Source organism: Babylonia areolata, chromosome 3 (assembly GCF_041734735.1).
Source record: "Babylonia areolata isolate BAREFJ2019XMU chromosome 3, ASM4173473v1, whole genome shotgun sequence".
NCBI lineage: Eukaryota > Metazoa > Mollusca > Gastropoda > Neogastropoda > Buccinidae > Babylonia > Babylonia areolata.
The window spans coordinates 5,973,088-5,993,667 of NC_134878.1; the positions used below are offsets into that span (position 1 = coordinate 5,973,088).

General features: G+C 41.5%; 1 protein-coding gene across 1 annotated transcript; it reads left to right on the forward strand.

Annotated features, from left to right (window-relative positions):
* Positions 1 to 285: 285 nt before the first annotated feature.
* On the forward strand, positions 286 to 14,853 carry LOC143280422 (adhesion G-protein coupled receptor G6-like). The gene is made up of 14 exons (XM_076585059.1): positions 286 to 354; positions 1,127 to 1,291; positions 1,643 to 1,772; positions 3,509 to 3,627; positions 4,311 to 4,413; positions 5,058 to 5,214; positions 6,930 to 7,005; positions 8,265 to 8,331; positions 8,940 to 9,025; positions 9,634 to 9,760; positions 11,199 to 11,240; positions 11,495 to 11,548; positions 12,902 to 12,926; positions 14,450 to 14,853. The coding sequence occupies exons 2-14, from the start codon at positions 1,233 to 1,235 to the stop codon at positions 14,851 to 14,853; spliced, it is 1,449 nt and encodes a 482-aa protein (XP_076441174.1). The 5' UTR covers positions 286 to 354; positions 1,127 to 1,232.
* Positions 14,854 to 20,580: the final 5,727 nt, after the last annotated feature.

Sequence of the window (20,580 nt, forward strand, 5' to 3'; positions counted from 1 at the left end):
ATGTTTATCTTTTCTTTTATCTATGTTACAGTGCACATGCATACGAGTGCGAGAGAGAGAGAGAGAGAGAACCACTTGTTTCCGGGTGTATGTGTATGTGACATATGAGTGGGGATGGTTTTTGAGGTGTTCATGTAAATACAGGTGTGTGTGTGTGTGTGTGCGTGTGTGCGTGTGTGTGTGTGTGTGTGTGTGTGTGTGTGTGTGTGCGCGCGCGTCTGTCTGTGTCTGTCTGTGCTTGTGTGTAGGTGCAGTGTTTGAGGATAAATCAGGCCAGAACAAACCGTTTCGAGCTGTAGAAATTGTGCACGTGAAGTCGTTGGAACTACTGACTGTCCCTCCGCTTAACGAGAGGTAAGGCAGGTTTCCATGACAACTACAGTAACAGCAGCAGCAAAGAGGACCACAGCGACAGCCAACCCAACGACAGCAGTAACAATAATTGCAACAGAAAACGAACACGACCAGCATGACCATCACTACAACCAATCACTACCATTACTGCTGTTATCATTACTGCTACTTCTACGATTACTACTGCTGCTGCTGCTACTGTTGCTTTTGGTTCTATAATTGCTTAAACCACAACTGTTACTGCGACTAGTGTTACTGTTTCTGCTGCAGCTGCTCTGTGATTCTGCAACCACACTTGCATTTGGTAACATCAAGGTGGTTCTGCTGGTGCACTTGTGCGACCACTATTGCTGCTTCTATTGCTACTATTGCTGCTGCTGTTACGACGACACCACGAATATCAGTATTGCAAACTGCTGCCACCACCTCCCACATCCACTGATACTGCTGCGGATACTTTTGCTGTTCCTCTACCTAATGCATGTTGCTGGTTTTGTTATCGTTAGCACAAAACACTGTTATCCAGTTCTAACACGTAACTTGGATGATGCAAACATTATGCACCAACTGTTTGCTAATGTAGCTTAAATATTGCGATGCTACTGTTGCCATAACTGGATATCCTGGCGCTACTGGTGTTGATGTAAATATTCTAGTGTTTTACTGGGAACGCAAAATATTAATTAATGTTCTTATTGTTAAGACACGTATTATGGTACTACTGTTGATGACACAAATATCATTGGGCTACACGCCATGTTTTTTCTTGCAGCCTTCGAAGTTCTTGGGTGCCTCTTTCTCGTCTTCTCTCTGTGCTTCCGGTGGAGGGTTTCAGGAAATGGAAACAATTACGGACAAATCTGACTTTCCATCATCCAATGGAGAAATCCCTTTTTGAGCTGAATGAGACTGTCTGCTTCGACTTGCTTATTGACAGGTGAGTTTGTGTTTGTAAATCACCGTACATTCTATGAGAGTGATGATATATGGTAAAGACAATAAAGTTTACAAGACCATACAACATGGTGGATAAGAACCGTGTGTAATACGATGCAATTCCGCGTAGTAGAATGTAAAGGACTGCAATGCATCGTAGAAGAATGCTGTGCGGTGCACTTTCATTGAACATCACCGAAAGCAAAACAACACTGCAGTGAAAAAAAAGCAACCACCAAAAACAATGTGCACACAGGTACACGAGTGAATAAATACGTGTGCTTGTATGGACATGGAAGGAAAGAACTGATGCAAACTACAGGTACATACACCTATCTGCCGTACGTTGCAGAGACAGTCTGGAAGAGCAGTGGAGCAGGTCTCGATGCCAGGTGCTACAGTCAGGTACCACCCTCACTACCTGTCTGTGCTCCCTACCTGTCCACGTTGCCGTCTTCGTGCGGTCTCGTGAAGTTGAGCAGGTAAGCACTTGGTGACCCAAGGTTTGTACAGCGCATAGGATAATGTTAGAAGAGTTATGATGGAAGAGTATAAAAGTAAAACATTCATGGGCATTTCTGTGGGTACGATGACATTGATCCTTCAACAGGTTTGAACGCAGATCGTATAACCACGCAGCCTCAGGGAGATTCAGTCTGTTGTTTTGCTTCTTTAGTCTGTATATTCAAGAGGTTCTGTGAATCCTCATTTTAGCAGGCCAAGCAAAGTTGTTGGCTGATTGTCCACATCCATTGATTCATCGCTGTTTGATGTTTCAGTAATGCCGACTTTAGAGAACAACAGCAATGAGATGAGACAAACATTTCTTGGAACAATTTTTGACTCACTTCTGTGAACAAAGTGAGTCTGTTTTAACCCGGTGTTCGGTTGTCTGTGTGTGTGTGTGTCGTGTGTGTCGTGTGTCCGTGGTAAACTTTAACATTGACATTTTCTCTGCAAATACTTTGTCAGTTGACACCAAATTAGGCATAAAAATAGGAAAAATTCAGTTCTTTCCAGTCATCTTGTTTAAAACAATATTGCACCTCTGGGATAGGCACAAAAAAATAAAAAAAGAAGCCTAATTATATGCAAACTGCATTTAGTGTTATATTTATATTTTTTTGTATTCTCTAAACTTGGCACTTTGACCTCTTATTCTGACACAACAACAAGAGGAGTCATTATTATCATTTTTTGTTCAAACAGGAATTTTTTTTGCTAAGCATGGAATTTTTATTTATTTTGCAAACGTTTTGGTGCAGATAGTAAAAAAGGGAAATTACTCTGTAATTAATGCTAGGGGACTTAATTTATCACAAGTGAGTCTTGAAGGCCTTGCCTCTCTTGTTTTATTTCGAAGAAAAGGTACAAGAAGAAAATTCAAAGGAAAACGGATGCATGGATACATGGAAGGTACGCAACTCTTGGTTGGGGCTGGGACATTACTGTGAAACGGTTCTTGAAAAGGGGATGCAGGACTCCACTGTTTACAAGAGGAATACACTAAGTGGCCGAATAGTTGAGGAAAACAAAACCGATGAAGACGGTGAAACGCCTAATGGCATAAATTCCTAAGGCAGTAGCCTATCGAGGAATGAGTTGTTGAGACAGACTTTCATGTTTGTTTTCATGTGTGTGTGATTTATGACATGTACGATGTGTCGTGTTTTGTATTTGATGTGTGTGTGTGTGTGCGTGCGTGCGTGCGTGCTTGTGTGTGTGTAAATCTTTGCTCAAATGTTTGGTTTCATGTCTGTGCTGTGTAATACCTGTAAGTTTTCGTTTTTCAGCATTCAAATGCATATTTTACATATCGGTTCTTACACTATATTAGCATAATGATATGGAAGGACGTTATACAGCATATTCATTTGTATTCTTATTTGTTTACATATTAATTATTATTATTATTATTTGTTTACATATTTTTTTATCATTATTATTATCATTATCATCATCATCGTCATCATCATCATTATTATTGTTGTTGTTATTGCTGTTATAATTGTTATCATCATAATGATGATAATAAAGATAATGATGATGACGATAATAATAATAATAATAGCAATAGTATAGTAATAATAGTAATAGTAATATAATAATGATAATGATATATCATTATTCTTATTATTAGCATTCTTATGAGTATTATCATCATTATCATATTATCATTGTTATTACTATTAGTAGTATTGTTGTTGTTGTTTTTCAGTTCCAGAACGAGGAAAGGTCGTCTGCAGAGATCACCAGTGATAAGACTCTGTTGTTCGGATGTACCTTTGCCCTGTGCGGGATCCTGGCTTCTCTCCTGATATACCTGTTTGCCTGCAGGTGTGTTTCCTCCCTACCTGTATCCTCACTCTTCCGTCTTTTCGAAAACTTCCAGTACAATATAACATTAATGAAGCAGTAAGAAATGTATGGTGTGCGGTAGAGTGAGCTGGGGGTTACCATCATTCCTTGCGTCTTTGGAAGTTTGATTATTGTTTTTGATGTAGTTATCTTTTTGTCACAACAGATTTCTCTATGTGAAATTCGGGTTGACTTTCTCGAAGGAATCGTGCACAATGCCGTAACGTCTATTTTGTTTGTCAGCAAGTGTTTTTGTTTTACAACCAAAGTGGATCTTTCTACATAAATTTGCCAGGAGCAACACGTTGGCTGCTGTGGGTAACTGAACGTCCGTTAATTGGATGATGTACACAAGACCTCGGTTTATCTGGTCATCCATAAGACCAGCATGCAGACCGCTACTCAAGGACCAACAGTGGTGTTGGGTGGGTGGGAAGGCTTATGTGGGATTCAAACCCTTGGACACTTGCTTCAGTGATGGTAATGACGGTGGTGAAATTAGAAAACAAGGAAGAAAATGAGAGGAGGAGGAGGAGAAGAAACAAGAATAAACATCAACAAGAACATCAGCAGTTTTTGACGTTGGTGATACAACATTAGCACAATAACAATGGTGATCATCATGATGTCTTGGGAATTGATGATGATGATGATGTGTGCAGTGGGGTGCGGTCTGTGTGTGGCATGGTCAGAGTCAACATCATGCTGTCTGTGGTGGTGGTCCTGGCTGTCTGCGTGGTCTGTCTGCTGGGCAGGCACGTACAGGTGTGTGTGTGTGTATGTGTGTGTGCGCGCGTGTGTGTGTGTGTGTGTGTTGGAGGGAGAGAGACAGACAGACAGACAGAGAGAAAAAGAGACAGAGAGAGGATGGGAGAGAGGGAGTAAGAGAAAGTTGTGTGTGTGTGTGTGTGTGTGTGTGTGTGTGTGTGTGTGTGTGTTTAGAACAGAACAGAAGAGAGCAGAATAGAATGTTTTTATTCCCAAGTATACCGGGGTCAAACGGAATAGTTGGGGAGGGGGTAGTACTTAAAAGGTACAAAAATATATTCGAAATCGCATATACAAACACAAATAGTACTAGTAGAATAGAATGTTTAACACAAATGCATGTACATGCGCACTCACACACAGACACACACACACACACACACACACAGATGGACATAGAGAAAAAGAGAGCATATGAATGCGTTTAAATTTTGTTCATACCCCTTGTTATAGGGCTATGGCCTTGAATGAATAAATTATCTTTATATCTACATGTCTTCCCTTCCACTCTTATGTGTGTCTGGCGGAGTGAACGTCCACGCATTATTGTAAAAACTACTCATTTTGTCGTGATGGGAGAACTTCTGGATATTGCAAGTTATCTGAGTCTGAGTCTGAGAGGGATCCCGTGTTCCATGCAGACAGTGTGTGCTGGCGGACAACTCTTGCTGAGCTTGGGTCTGGTGGGCGTCTTCAGCTTTCTGTTCGTGGACGCCATGCACATGTACGTCGCTGTGCACGCCCTGAGGCCTAGAGACCTGGCTGAATGCTGGGGCAAGTTCTTCGTCATCGGATGGGGTGAGAGAGAGAGAGAGAGAGAGAGTGTGTGTATTGTTTTATCTTCAGTTTAACGTCTATTCACTATATAAGTGTTTTTAGACGGAAAGGAGTAAAGAAGTGGATAAAGGAAAGGGAATGCATGTGAATATTAGTGTAAAAAAAGTATTCATGTTATGTATCAGAGGAAAAGTATATTATAAGAAAAAGGAAAAAGGTCTAAAGAGATTGTGATGTGTATTGAATGAGGTGTCATGGGAAGAAGAATATGTATATGCATATCAACAAGTATTAACCTACAACAATGTAAATATAAATAACAACATTAATTATGATACATCAAAGGTGTATTTTGTGTGTGTATTGTGTGTGTGTGTGTGTGTGTGTGTGTGTGTGAACTAATTTCGATTGTCAGTTAATAGTAATGATAATGATAATACTGATATGCAGGCTTATATAGCACAGTGCCCCCATCTCAAATGGGGCTCACCGCGCTTTACAATCAAATATACAATTTTTAGACTAGGTGACGTAAGAATATGTACAATAAAGGAAGGAAGGAGGAGAAGAGGAGTGGTTGGAGAACAGGAGAGGAGAATGATTAGGGATATAGCGTATTGGGGGATAGTTTCAGTTTCAGTGGCTCAAGGAGGCGTCACTGCGTTCGGACAAATCCATATACGCTACACCACATCTGCCAAGCAGATGCCTGACCAGCGGCATAGCCCAACGCGCTTAGTCAGGCCTTGAGAAAAAAAAAAGGTGAATAAATAATAGATAAGCGTACATAAATAAGTAAATGAATACATAAATAGATAAATAAATAAATGATAATTATGAAAAAAGGTAATAATAATAATAATAATAATAATAATAAATAAATAAGACAACAATGATGATAAATATGTATTGGGGGATAGCGGGGTGCGAGTGAATAAAGTATTAAGTATGAACTGGAAGGGGAGAAAGGCGGTGGAGAAAAAGGAAAGGTGTGTGTGTGTGTGTGTGTGTGTGTGTGTGTGTGTGTGTGTGTGTGAACCAATTTCCATTGTCATTTAAAAGAAGGAAGGACAGAGAAGAAGAGTTGTTGGAGAACGGAAGGGGAGAATGGTGAGGGATATGGGGGGGGGGAGAAGAGGCGGATGAATGTGTGAACGGGAAGGAGAGAAAGTGTGTGTGTGTGTGTGTGTGTGTGTGTGTGTGTGTGTGCACACGCTGTCCACATGCGTCTTACTGTGGACGTCCTTACAAATTGGATGTTTGATGAAAGCGGAAGCAAGTTCTTCGTTGTTGGAGTGAGTCTTCGGAGGTTAGAGAACAACTGCTATGAAAATAATAGACAATGATGATAGGATTAACGACATGAATTCTACTACTACTACTGTTGCTGCTTCTGCCGCTACTACTACTACTACTACTGTTGCTACAACTACTACTACAGCTGCTGCTGCTACTGCTGCTAATACTACTGCTTCTACTGCTGCAGCTGCCACTACAACTGCTACCAAGCCGTGGAGCATAAGAAGAGAACGGACTAAAGGGAAAGCAACATGCCAAATCATGCACATTTTCGTCCGAGTTATTCTCCTTGTATTGTAATGCTTTGAACTATTATTTTTCTTTGTAGTTTGAACTGCTGAAATATTTTCATGTTGAAGTTACTCTCTTTTTCAAGAAAACTCCCAATGTTTTGATCGAGCAAGGTAGGATTAACCAACATTTCGTCTCTCCTGTAGGCATCCCATTCATTCTTGTGGGGAGTACTGCCGTGGTGGGTAGCCTCTATGGCCACAACAACCGGTGTCAGTATTGGTGTGTATCTCTCTCTCTCTCTCTCTCTCTCTCTCTCTCTCTCTCTCTCTCTCTGTCTTATTCTCTGTATCACTTTGTCTTTCTGTCTGTCTGCCTGTTTCAATCTATTTGTATGTCTGTCTGTCTATCTGTCTGTTGTCTATCAATCTCTCTCTCTCTCTCTCTCTCTCTCTCTCTCTCTCTCTCTCATGTTATTTGTATGTTAACAATACTTATAACATTATATAAGGTAGAAAAGTTTCTTTACTTTTGTTTAACCCCTTCAAATGGGGCAATGGCCTTATATTGAATAAATCGTTCGTTCGTTCGTTCGTTCGTTCGTTCTTTCTCTCTCTCTCTCTCTCTCTCTCTCCCTCTCCCTCCCTCCCCCTTCGTCTTCTTCTTCTTCTTCTTCTTCTTCTTCTTCTTCTTCTTCTTCTTCTTCTTCTTCTTCTTCTTCTTCTTCTTCTTCTTCTTCTTCTTCTTCTTCTTCGTCGTCGTCGTCGTCGTCGTCGTCGTGTTCTTCTATACTGTTGTGATATACTTTGATCTTTTGGTATATATGCAGATTTTCTGTACAGTTTTTACCACGATTGTGTGTTTGTATTTGCTATTTTCTCTCCTGTATTTGTGAATGCAAGATGAAGACAGGCCATTTCGAGCTTGTTCCATTTCCCTCACTTGAAAATACATTTCGATTTCAGTTCGATCTCGGTCTCTTAAACAAAAGAGCGATCAAGAAAAGAGGAAATTTCTACCATGGTTTCGTAGTTCTTGAAAGCCAGGGATGTTACTTATGGTGCAAAGATGCTGCAGGCATCATCCACAGGATGGGCAAGAGAGACACCAGATCAGTCATTGTGGCCAAAGAACCGAATGTTTAACACACACACACACACACACACACACACACACACACACACAGATTGGTGATTGACTGACTACTTAGTGGTTCTGTCCCAGGTACAACTCAATGGATGAAAGAGACGAAAATGTTTTTATCTAGTGAGTTAGTTTTGCTTTTTGGCATTTACATCCCATTCTTCTTGGAAACTTTTCTTATTTTCTTTTCTTTCTTCGAAAATTGCAAGGTGATCTATCATGGGGTGCTGAAATTGTACACTGACTGAGGGTTGTCCATTATTTTCTCGATTTATTATATTTTGATTAAGTGTGTGTGTGTGTGTGTGTGTATGAATGTAATGTGCTCTCTCTCTCTCTCTCTCTCTCTCTCTCTCTCTCTCTCTCTGTGTGTGTGTGTGTGTGTGAGACATGTTCAGGTGCTGGTTGGACCCTTCCAGTTGGCACTTCTTCCCCTTCCTGGTCGCTTCGCTGGGGTTCGCGCTGGTCAGTGTGCGTTGAGAAACGTTATTTATCCGTTATCATCATCACGGTCATGGGATCTGTTGTTTTTGTTGTTATTCTTCTTCTTCTTATTATTATTATAAGTATTAGTGTCTGATATTATTATTATTATTATCATTAGTAGTAGTAGTAGCAGTATCATCATCATCATCATCATGTCTCCATACGATGGTTTTGGAAAATGCAATAGAATAATAATTATTATTAATACAGCTTCAGTGTGGGATTTAAAAAGATAATTTGGTTTGCCTCGTTGATGAGATCCATTGTTGAAAGCTGGCTGGTTGAGCTGTCTGAAAGGCAAATTGGTTGTTGATTGTTTGACTGACTGGTTGTTGATTGGTTGATGGATTTGTTGTTGACTGGTTGTTGACAGTCGTTAGCTAGTTGTTGATTGATTTACCCAGTGATTGTTGATTGGTTGACTGGCTGTTGACTGTTTTACTGATTGGATGCTACTGTTTCACTGATTGGTTGTCGACCGTTTGGATGTCGACTGGCTGTTGACTGATTGGGTGTTGAGCGGATGTTGGTTGATTGATTTGTTATTGACTGGCTGACTGATTGAATGTTCATTGTATGTGGGGCAGGTCTGTGTGCTGGTGTGCATCAAGTGTGTGGTTAGGGTGGCCAGCTGGACACATGAGGGACGATTCAGAGACAGGAAGGATCATATGTGAGTTCAGTGGTGTGTGTGTGTGTGTGTGTGTGTGTGTGTGTGAGAGAGAGAGAGAGAAAGAAAGAAGGAGGGATGATGGTGTGCTCGTTCTTTTTATTAACACTTCTCCATAATTGTAGTTTCAGACGAAAATATCTTCTTTACCCCACCCGCATCCAGTTTGGGTAGAAAAGCCAGGTGAAGTGTATGTGGACTCGTTCCACTTGTGTTCTTGCATAGGGGACAGTAGAATTTGCTGTTCTTGCTTTGGCAACAGCCATCACATGTGTGTGTGTGTGTACGCGTGCGAGCATGTGTACATATATGAAAATATCTAGTAAAGTGTTAGTGCATAACTGAAAAAAAAAATCTGTGATTCTAGGATGTACATGTATATTTCCGCGCATGTGCATGCGCGCTCGTAAATGATTGGAATTGGAATCAGAAATAAGATTTTACTCGTCCTCAGAACTATAAAGGTTTACAAGAAAGTCACGAAGAGAAAACTCAATGTATGCGTGGAGCGAGCGTGCGCGTGCACGTGAGTGTTAAGTCCCGGAGCTCTGGAATAGTTCCAGTCTGATCATTTTCAAATCTAATCTGTCACATTACCCTAATGTTGTCAGAGTTCGCGCAGTGAAAAACGTGTCCATTCTAATTGTCCTGACGGGAGTCACTTGGGCCGGATGTGACGTACAGAGGGGCAATGGCGACGGCGCGAAAATCGTCTTCGTCCTGCTGTTGATACTTCTGGTGAGGAAACAACACTGGCCAATGGGAATGTAAGGGCAGAAACTGGGTGAAGAGAACGTAAGAGACAGAGCTGCAGAATTTGATGAAGAACGATTTATGTAATGTTCCTTGTTGCTCCACCTTCCTCAAACGCTGTCTGAAGGACAGGAAAATAGGGAGGGAATATCTGAAAATTTTAGTGATAATACAGATAATGATGATGATGATGATGATGATGACGATGATGGTGATGATGATGACATAAAGGAAAAGAAGAACGAAGAATAAAAGAAAGTGATGGACGATAAGAACGCTGAAACGATATATATATATATATGTGTGTGTGTATGTATGTGTGTTTGTGTGTGTGCTCAGGTATTGTGACCTTTATTTAATTTCCCATTGTCCACAAAAAAAACATTTAAAAAAAAATCCCAGTTGTGTCTGTTTCTGCCTTTATCGGAGACATACATGGGAGTTAATTTTCGCAGATCAGGACCTGACCGGCGCATCGGGTTTGTGTGCTCAGTACACCGGCTCCTTTGTTGCTGTCATCAGTATGTTTGTTGATTTTTAACGACAAATGTGGTGAAGCGCTTTTGGACTATTCCGCACGATCAGACACCCTTTTGAAACAATCTTGAAACAGCTTATCATTCTGACGAAGCATTTCAGTGACGTTTCCAAACGAATACTTGGCTTTATATTGCTGAAGGGGCTCTAGTATTTGGATTGTATGGACAGGATTTGATTTGGGGCTGCATCGAAAGGGGTTAACAGGACCAGCTCAGATTGGAATGAGGCGTAGGTTTTGCAAGATTTATTGCATTTCATTTCTAGAAATATTTCTACCATTGCCAATATTCCCTTTGTCAGAATATTCGCGTATGTATGTTTGACGAACGAAGAATTTCGAGATGTTCACCACGTCTGCTCCAGGCTCGCTGGTGGCTGACCAGGCCTGTTCTGGACAGGCAGGTCCGTCCGCATAATGAACATATTCATACACAGCCATGAAACAGCATTTGCCCAAACGTTGGGCTGAAACCGAAATGACGGATACAGTTCTCACGCAGGAAGTGGTACTTTCAAGGCTTGACCAACGAATTTGGTATATGCGTAGGCGAAGCACCTGCACATTTTTTTTAATTAAAAATATTCTGAGCAGGTTTTGTGTAACTTACATGAATCAGCCCGCTCGCATTGACACATACTTGAAAGTGCATTGCTTTCTTGGAATTTAGGTGTCAGTTCGCTGAAAGAACGGGCCACGTGCTGGAACAATGATGACAATGGTGATGATGATTTTACAAGATTTTTTTTTTTTTGCTTATTTATTCGTTTTGTTTTATTTCATTGGTCTCTTTCTTACTTTCTGATTTTCATGATAGATTTATTCATAGATGCGATTCCTTTTTTTCTGACTTTTCATCGATTCATTTTCGTTTTCTGTCAACAGGTGGGGGTGATTTTCACAGCTTACTGCGTATCAGAAAGAAAGGTGAGACGACAACGACAGTCAATAAAGATTTTTTTTTCACAAATGCCACACATTCAGAAAGTGCTTTATCAATCCCTCAGATTATATGAAATTTTCGCTTATCTTTTCCTGTCTTGGACGATCGTTCATCCATGAAAAGAAACGTGCATATGTGGTTGTAAGTAGCTTATGGTTGGTTGGTTGGTTACCTATTTGCTTGACCGATTAACTAATGGATGGACAGGTCAATCAGTTATACCTATTTGTGTTCCCAGGTGATGAAGACTTTGTGTTACGTCATCGCCAAACGGAACGATCAACATTGCAAGGTGACTGAAACTTACCAGCAATTGTCCACGTTAAAGTTCTTCCCCTCCACTCTCATCTGTGTGACTGACGGAGTGAACGGCCACAACTTTTGAACACAATTCACTCCGTCTTGAGGGTAGGGGGGAAATTGTGGCGATAGCCATCCTACCTGTGGTCCTTCTGGAGCTGTGTGTCGTTTTTCGTCTTTCTGTCCTCGTGTCTGCATACCTGTCTGCCTGCCCTCCCCTCCCCCACAACTCCCCTGCCTCTGTTCTTTCATTTGTAACGCATGTGCCTTGTTTGTGGTCTGTGTACTTTTGAGTGAGAATGTTTGTCAGTTTATCGTGTATGTGAATGTGTGTGTGTGTGTGTGTTTGTAGGTGCGCACGCATGTAAGGACGCATTTCACCGAAGTGATTGTGGATTCGTGTGTGTTGGGGAGGGGTTGGGGAAGGGGCTGTGTGAGTGCTCACGGCTGACCAGTTACCTGAACATTTTTTTGTGAGGTGTATGATTTTTGTTTCATGCAAAAAAAAAAAAAAAAAAAAAAAGTACAGCGCAGTAAGCGTGGGGTTTCTCGCGCACAGGTGGGCACAGAACAAGACACAATCTAGTTGTAGTTGTATTTGTATTTCTTTTTATCACAACAGATTTCTCTGTGTGAAATTTGGGCTGCTCTCCAAGGGAGAGCGCGTCGCTACACTACAGCGCCACCCATTTTTGGGGGGTATTTTTCCTGCGTGCAGTTTTATTTGTTTTTCCTATCGAAGTGGATTTTTCTACAGAATTTTGCCAGGAACAACCCTTTTGTTGCCGTGGGTTCTTTTACGTGCGCTAAGTGCATGCTACACACGGGACCTCGGTTTATCGTCTCATCCAATACGGGGGAGGGGGGCGGGGGAGCGTACCGATCAAGGCAAACGCCCACACCTGAGAAGGATACACGTTTCGTAGTAAAGTAACAAAGACACGTGGGATTTAGCTGCGACACTTCATAGTGGCAACTACTACTACCACTACTATTACAACTAATACTGATGATGATGGTAAATCATTTTGATAGGCTGATATTACGTTAAGTGCTCAATATTTTGAAAAAAAGAAAAGAAGTGAAATGCAAAAAGTTCGTAAGTTAAGTTCAGAGTTAGAGAGAAGCAGCTGGGAATCTTGTTCAGTTATATAGCTTATAGGAATTCGGTTCTGACTGAAAAAAAAGAACCTTATAAACTACATTGAATTATAATGTGTTAAAATTATATTTTGTTTTCAGACATCTTCGTATATAGCTTATAGGAATTCGGTTCTGATTGAAAAAAAAGAACCTTATAAACTACATTGAATTATAATGTGTTAAAATTATATTTTGTTTTCAGACATCTTCGTCCCATTCTTTCAGAGGTAAGTTTATTAGTCAGACTGAGAGAGAAAGAAAGAAAGAAAGAGAAAAACACAAAGGAGACAAACAAGAGAGATAATATATATATATATATAGAGAGAGAGAGAGAGACAGACAGACAGACAGACAGAGAGGTGGACCCTCGGATTGAAAGTCCAACGCTTCAATCCACTCGGCTTTTGCGCACGTGTGCTGAAGTGAGTTGAGGTCGTGCTGAACAAGAATCATTCTTGGTTGGTGTGGGTGGGTGGTCCATTAGCTGGTTGGTTGGTTCGTTTGCTGGTCGTCTGGATGGTTGATTTATTCACTTGTCGGTTAGTTAGTCGGCTAGATACGACTGTTGCTCTCACGATGAACGCGAAAGAGAGCTGCGGCTGTAAATGTAGGAGTGGAGTGATAGCAGTAGTAGCCGCTGTTGTGGTGGTAGCAGAAATAGCTGAAGTAATAATAATGGTAATAAAAATGTACATTTATATAGCGCCCTTTCTCTCTAAGAGCTCAGGGCGCTTTACATGAAAAAAAATATTACAGTTTACATAGAACATTCATGACCACTCTTTCTCAAAAACCCCTCCACCCACTCACACTCTCCCTTTCCCGCTCTACATACATCCAAAGTGAGCTGACATGGGTGGTGTTGGAGAACAAGGAAGCTGAGAGTACTTATAGATAGGTTTTAAAAAGATGAGTTTTTAGTGATGAGCGAAAAGCAGAAATAGAATCAGATGCATGGATATGATGAGGAAAGTTGTTCCAGATGTGAGGAGCAGCAAAGAAGAAAGAACGTTCACCATAGGTTCTTGTATTGACAGGAGGAAGTTTCAGAAGGTAATAGTCAAAGGAAGAGCGGAGATTTCTTGCGGACGTGTAAACACTGATAAGGTCAGAAAGATATGTAGGTCCTGCGGAGTGGAAAACGGAATAGCAGAGATTCGCAACTTTGTATTTAATTCTCGCTTCAATGGGGAGCCAATGTAGAGCGCAGAGGTGAGGAGAAATTTGATCAGTACGTGGGACTCACAGTCAGACAGGCAGCACTGTTTTGAAGTTTTTGAATTCGCTGAAGAATATTATATTGACAGCCTATGAGAAGAGAATTATAGTAGTCAATTCTTGACAGCAGAAAAGCGGAAATAAGAGTTTTAGTCGTTTCAACAGAAAGGTACTGACGGATAGAGTTGATGCGACGAAGTTCACGATTGTCCGGTGCTTGCCAGGGGTGGGTGCGTGCGTGTGATTGAAAGAGTATGCTATTTGACAGCAGAGACGCGCGCAGGATAGGTCTTCTTGTTCTTGCTCTGTTTTTGTTGCTCTTTTTCCTTCTCTTAGTCGTCTTCTTTTTCTTTTGCTCCTTCTCATCCTCCTCCTGTTCCTCTTCTTTTTCTTCTTTTAGAATTCCTCTTCTTGTCGTCATCGTCGTCATCAACATCATTGTCGTTTTCTTCATCTTCCTCCTCCTCAGTATCATCATTATTATCATCAACATCACATTGTCGCCGTGTAAAGTCCAGACACTTGGTTCCAGCTTTCGTCATGCCAGAGAACATCGAGGAGACCCGGAGCACGGAGGAAGAGATCATCCACCGCCTGTGCACACACCGTAACAGCACGCGCAGCACCAGCGAGAGAAAACAACAGCTCCGCTTTCTGCTCGGCAGCGCGAACTCTCCACCGTCCCCTACGAACCAGACAGCACGGGGCGCGGCCACCGCTGGAAGGGATGCTGGCGGTGTGATCGTGTATCCCGGAGAGAACCGGGCTTTGGCGCGCGAAGAAGAAGAGTTTAGAGGCGGCGATAGTTTGTCGGCGAGGACCGAGGAGTCGTTCTCGTTCTTAGACCGCCAGCAGTCAGAATCGTCTTCACGCTCGTCGGAACTGAGCGATGATGTAAGCGAAACTTGCCTGATAGTGGGTCCTGATCTGGGCTAGAGTGGATTTGTTGTTGTTGCTGATGGTTGTTGTTTTTTCTTCTTTTTTTTTTCGGGGGTGGGGTGGGGGTGGGGGGCGGGACATTGAGGCGTTTTCTGAAGGGGGAACTCTGTTCGATGTCCCGTCACACATTCTGATAACTGTAGATGGTGTTCTAGCGTAAAAACCCGAAGCACCCGTCAGAGTATTGGTACATATAAAACATAAACCCGAAAAGAAATGACACATAAACAAAATAAACAGGTAAATACATACACCAGAACACAATACAAAATGATAGACACGCTAAAGGCCAATGACTGAAGCAACTAAGAACAGAAATTACCCACTCTCAATGAACCCTTACAGGCACACATCTCTGTTGTTTCCGTTTTCAGTTTCCAGGAGGCGTCGAAACGTGCATACTGATCCATGTGCGCTACACAACACCGGTTGGGGAGGCTAGTGGGGGGTCGGGGGAGGCGGTGAACAAATGCCTGACCTACGAATACTGAATCAACAATTACACAACACCACAAACACATCACACCATACCATACAACATGTAAGGTTCGAGAAGAGCAGAGGAGTATTAATTTTGTTCATCGCTACTGGAAAAGACGTTCGGAGAACTGTTTCCGCGTGGGAACAGATTAAATGGACTGGAACTGTTTGCACGTTTTGTTGTTCTCTGCGGTTGGATGCTATAGTAATATATATATATATTTTTTTTTTTTTTTTTTTTTTTTGGGGGGGGGGCAGCATTGATAAAAGAAATGTTAAATTGTGCATTAAGTGCAGTTATGTGTGTGTGTGAAAAAAGGAATTGAAGATCAAGACAATCCGAAAGCTCCTGACTGGTTTGCTTACTTCATCCGGATATTCACTCCCATTAGCGCATACAGAACTATGCCGCTCGACTCTCGTCAGAAAGAAAAATGTGAGTCATGCTCTGTAAGAGAACGGACTTCTAACTCCCACTCTACCCAGCACTTGCACCCAGACAACACAGATACAGACTATAATAAAAAATAAGTTTGATACGTATTCAATACATGTTTCATAAAACAACCAATACACGGAGGGACTTCATTACGCACAACAAATGAAACAACAAAGAAACAACAAAGCAAAAAATTAAACAAATAAATCAATGAATTAATCTATCCACGAAGGCATGAAACGACACAAAAGGCACCGATTTATTCGGTCATTTGTCCTTCAAGCGAAGGCCAGTGGTCTCAAGAACGCTGGAATGAGTAAAACCACTCTTCTTGAAGGAAGAACAGTGTCGATGGAGCACTGACAGATGAAGTGTGTATGTAAGTGAGTGTGTGAATATGTTTGTGCACAATCACAGGAAGCAATAACACGGAATCACACTGACACTGTGACTGATGACGATGAAGGAATAAACAAGGACGACGACGTCGAAGAAGAGTAACGACAACAGAGATGAAGAACAGAAGTTAATAACGACAACGACGAGACTGAGGAGGACGAAATACAAAACGACGACGAAGACAAACGTAGAATTCCTGGCAGATGCTGGAAATGCTGATTTCAGAGGACACTGACGAGGGAAGGCGAAGGAAGCCAACTGAAGTCAATGAAAGATCCGGGAAGTCTAAGGTTGTGGAAGCCAAGGGAAGGCAGTTGATCGTCAATGGAAAGAAATGGAACTGAGACCACTGAAACACTTCCAGTCAGAGTATTATTACCCAGAAAGCTGGAAGACAAAACGAACACAGAGTACGGAAACTGCGGCCACTCGGATGAAAAAAAACAAAACTATCCTCACAAATGAGTGCCAAATCGGGCAGCCAGCCGTAAAGAGAAAGGGAAACAGGCACGACTGTCTTCTACGAGAGTCGTTGGCGAAAGGTCTCGAACCTTGTCACTGACCAACTAAGAAGAGCTGATCTTCGTTCGGTGACAATCTGTTCGCACGAGAAACACGTGTCATCAGCACAACCCACACCCTCTCAAGCTGAAGGGGGTTAGGCACACAAACGCACACACACACACACACACAAGGGGGTTAGGCATACACACACACACACACACACACACACACACATTGATTTGTAATGAGGTGTGACAACGAGCAAATCACTCCTCTTGCAATCTCTCCATTGATTCCCTGTCTCACACAGAATGAAATACAAAATCAGCACTCTGCTAAAAATGTGTGTGTGTGTGTTTGAATATGTGAAATAATCGTTGATTCCTACTCATTTCGTTAACCGTTTCTTTGGATTCTTCGAGTCGACAGGGTCGTGAATTGGGCCCAAACCCTCCAAGTATGGAAACTCTGCATGGGTTATATATATATATATATATATATATATATATATATATATATATTGCGTGTGTGTGTGTGTGTGTGTGTTGCATACGTGGTGAGCACTGTCCAAGGAGCACCAACCACACCAGAAATTCCAGTAGAGTTCCGCTCGGCTGAAGGCAATAAAGTCTGGCCAGGAACAGCATCCAAAATTTCCAAAGCATAGAAATGTGGGCTGTTTGATGGTGCCGAAGATTGGGAATGAACAGTTAACCTACCAGAGGGGAAAATACACCCGGAAGTCATCAGCAAGAGCGGTATGAGACCTGACATGGTATTCTACCCCAAGGCAACGAAACAAGCAATTCTGACTGAGCTCGCTGTGCCATACGAAAGCAGAAGGGAGGAATCCCACATCTACAAGACCGAGAAGTATGCCAGTCTATCCAGCAGCCTGAGAGAATCTGGCTTCCAAGCCAAAGTCCTCGCCATAGAGATTAGTGTAAGGGTTTGTGGGCGCATCTGCCCACAGCCTCATGAAACAGCTGTCGATTTCTGGCAGAGAGAGGACATGGGCTCTCAAGACAATGGCAGAAGCAGCAGGAAAGAGTTCCAGCTGGATCTGGTCGAGGAGGCGTACGATGGTTCAGTGGTTAAAACGTCTGCCAGAAAAGGTGACTCAGTCCTGAAGTGACGACCACCCTGGAGGCGCGGGTTCGAACCTGCTGAGGACCAGGAAAAAAAAAGAAGAAAAGGCGGCAATACAAGGGCATCCAGGAGTCATAACCTGGGTGCGGCGGCCGGCCCCCTTAGAGTGTAAGGAGTTAAGGGCCGAAACACTTGACTGAGGGAGTCTTCTTTTCTGAAGACCTTGTACTGTCCAACTCTCCCTGGAGTTTCTTATCAATATATATATATATATACATATATACATATATATAAATTATATATATGTTTGTGTGTGTGTATCTTTGTGCATCACATGACTTCTTCATTGGTCAATAGACTCGCTGTAGTCTCGGCCAGTGTGATGCATAGTATTTTCGATACCGGTCTTTCCCCGTTTTCTTTCTTTTTTTTTTTTTTTTAATAACTCAGTATATTGAGAAAAACTTACAGTGAATCAGGACGAGCATGGTATTGCATGTCCAGATTTACCCGGTGATCAAAATTAGGAAATTCGAAAATGAGAGAAAAATTTTAATTTGCGTTTTAAACTTTTTTTCTCTCTAAAAACATGTGTTACTCAACCGGTTCTCCGCCCTTTTTGTTTCTGTTTTTGTTTTGTGAATCTCTGTCTGCTTCTCTCTCTCTCTCTCTCTCTCTCTCTCTCTCTCTGTCTCTCTGTTTTATATCTACATCTGTTGTGTGGTGTGTGTGTATGCGTGCGTGCGCGTGCTTCATTCGTTCTATCTTGATATTCTCCTAGTTTAAAGGAATTGTGCAATATTTGCTGCGCAGTATACTGCGGTCATGTATTATTCTATGGTCTGCATAAGTTACTGATATGTTGTAATATGTACTGATGTATTATATGATTTAAAAAAAAATCTTGGTATATATTCTTCGTCGGAAAGGCGATTATAGGTAAATAAAGTAATAATTCCCACAGCACGCAAGCGATTGTGTTTGTGTGTATTTGCGCGTGAGAGAGAGACAGAGAGAGAGAGAGAGAGATGCATTGTTTGTGTAAATGAATATAGGAAACACACACACACACACACACACACACACACACACACATGTAGTTATTACTGAGGAATAAACATAAACTGTTTTGTATTGTTTCGACAACTCGTGTTATTGTATGATTGACAGAGAGAGAGGGAGGTGTTTCGCGTTGTGATTTTGATTCCCTCTTCCCATCTTCACCTCTGTCTCTGTCTGTCTGTCTGTCTCTCGTCCTCCATTCCTTTTTTTCTTTTATTCTCATCCTCTCCTTCACTCTGTTCATGCCAGTCTCTGTCTCTGTCTCTGTCTCTACTCCCTCTTCCTCTTTTATATATATATTTTTTTATCTCCCTCCCTCCCTTTCTTTCCCGTCTCTGTCATTCTGTCTGTGTCTGTCTCTATCTTTCTGTCTGTCCTTCTCTGTCTCTCAACGTTTGCACACGCCTGTATGCGCGTGTGTGTGTTTGTTACAAAGAGAGTGAAACAGATGAACATCAGGAAAATTATGACTTCCCTGGAAACGGAATGCGTCAAGGTCAGTGCATGCAAGGGAAAGAATTCGAAACTTTCGGGTTTGTTACTCGGTGTCTTGTGGATGGTTAGTTATTTCCCTTTACCTTTTCAGACACGTCGGAGAATCAATTCAATTCAATTAAAAAAATTCACTGCTGGTTTTGTTGCGTTCACGATTCCAAAATAGATGAGTAAATAAACAGACACAAACGAAACATGTCAGCTCTGATATTATGTAGTGGGTGATTGTGGTTTAAAAAAAACAAACAAAGCCCACCAATAAACACCACCACTACCAACAACAATGAAAAAGAACCCCCCCCCCCCCAAAAAAAAAAACAACACCCAAAAAAAACCCCCCAAAAAAACTACCACCACCCCCACCCTAAAAAACAAACAAACAAAAAACAAAACAACAACAACAACAAAACAAACAACAAAAAACCCCACAAGAACAAAAAACAACAAAAAAAACCAAACAAAACAAACAAAACAAACAACAAAAAAAAAAAAACTTGCGGCTGTCTGCGTTATCTAAATATGGATGTAATTCAGATAAACAACAAACGGCGAAGTAAAAAAAAAAATTCCTCGTGTTAATAAACATAACGTGCAATAACAAAAGAGACAAGTGTTTCTTTCAAAGCGATCATTATAGATTTAACTGTTACATTGAACATGAATGTGTTTCAGAAAGAGCGAGACAGATAACCGACAGAAATCTTACGAGCACTTCCCCGGAAACAGAATCCTTCAAAGGCAACACATGCAAGGGAAGGAACTTGAAGCTTTAAGGTGAGTTACGTGGTGTTCTGTGGACGGTTATTTCCCTTAACCTAGTTCCTCCGACACAGTGGAGACGGGACTTTTCTGCTGTTCACTGCTGAATCTCCCGTTCACGATTCCAAAATAGATAGATAGATAGATAGATAGATAGATAACTAGCTAACTGACTGACTGACTGACTGAATAAATGATTGATAAATAAACTCAGCTGACTGAACAGAAGGGAAGAGATTAAAATCAAATCGAAATGGTTTTGCCCTCGATAGTGTCCTCGATGATATTTTTTTTTTGTGGGAAAGAATTTTTGTCACCTGCTGTTTGACATTCATTTTTAAAGATGTCTTACGGATTCTGTGATAGGCCTATGGTTGAAGTATGTTTTCTATTAAAATCCTATAAATCTGGCATTGGCATTACACTATTGTATTTCTTGACTCTTTAACCTCAGCTGGGTTTGTTTGACTCTTTTATGAATCGAAAGTACTGACATA

Coding starts and splice junctions, on each gene's coding strand:
- LOC143280422 (XM_076585059.1), top strand. CDS start 1,233: ATGGAGAAATCCCTTTTTGAGCTGAATGAGACTGTCTGCTTCGACTTG. Junction 8,332..8,939: donor CTTCGCTGGGGTTCGCGCTG/GTCAGTGTGCGT, acceptor TATGTGGGGCAG/GTCTGTGTGCTGGTGTGCAT. Junction 9,761..11,198: donor TCCTGCTGTTGATACTTCTG/GTGAGGAAACAA, acceptor TTCTGTCAACAG/GTGGGGGTGATTTTCACAGC.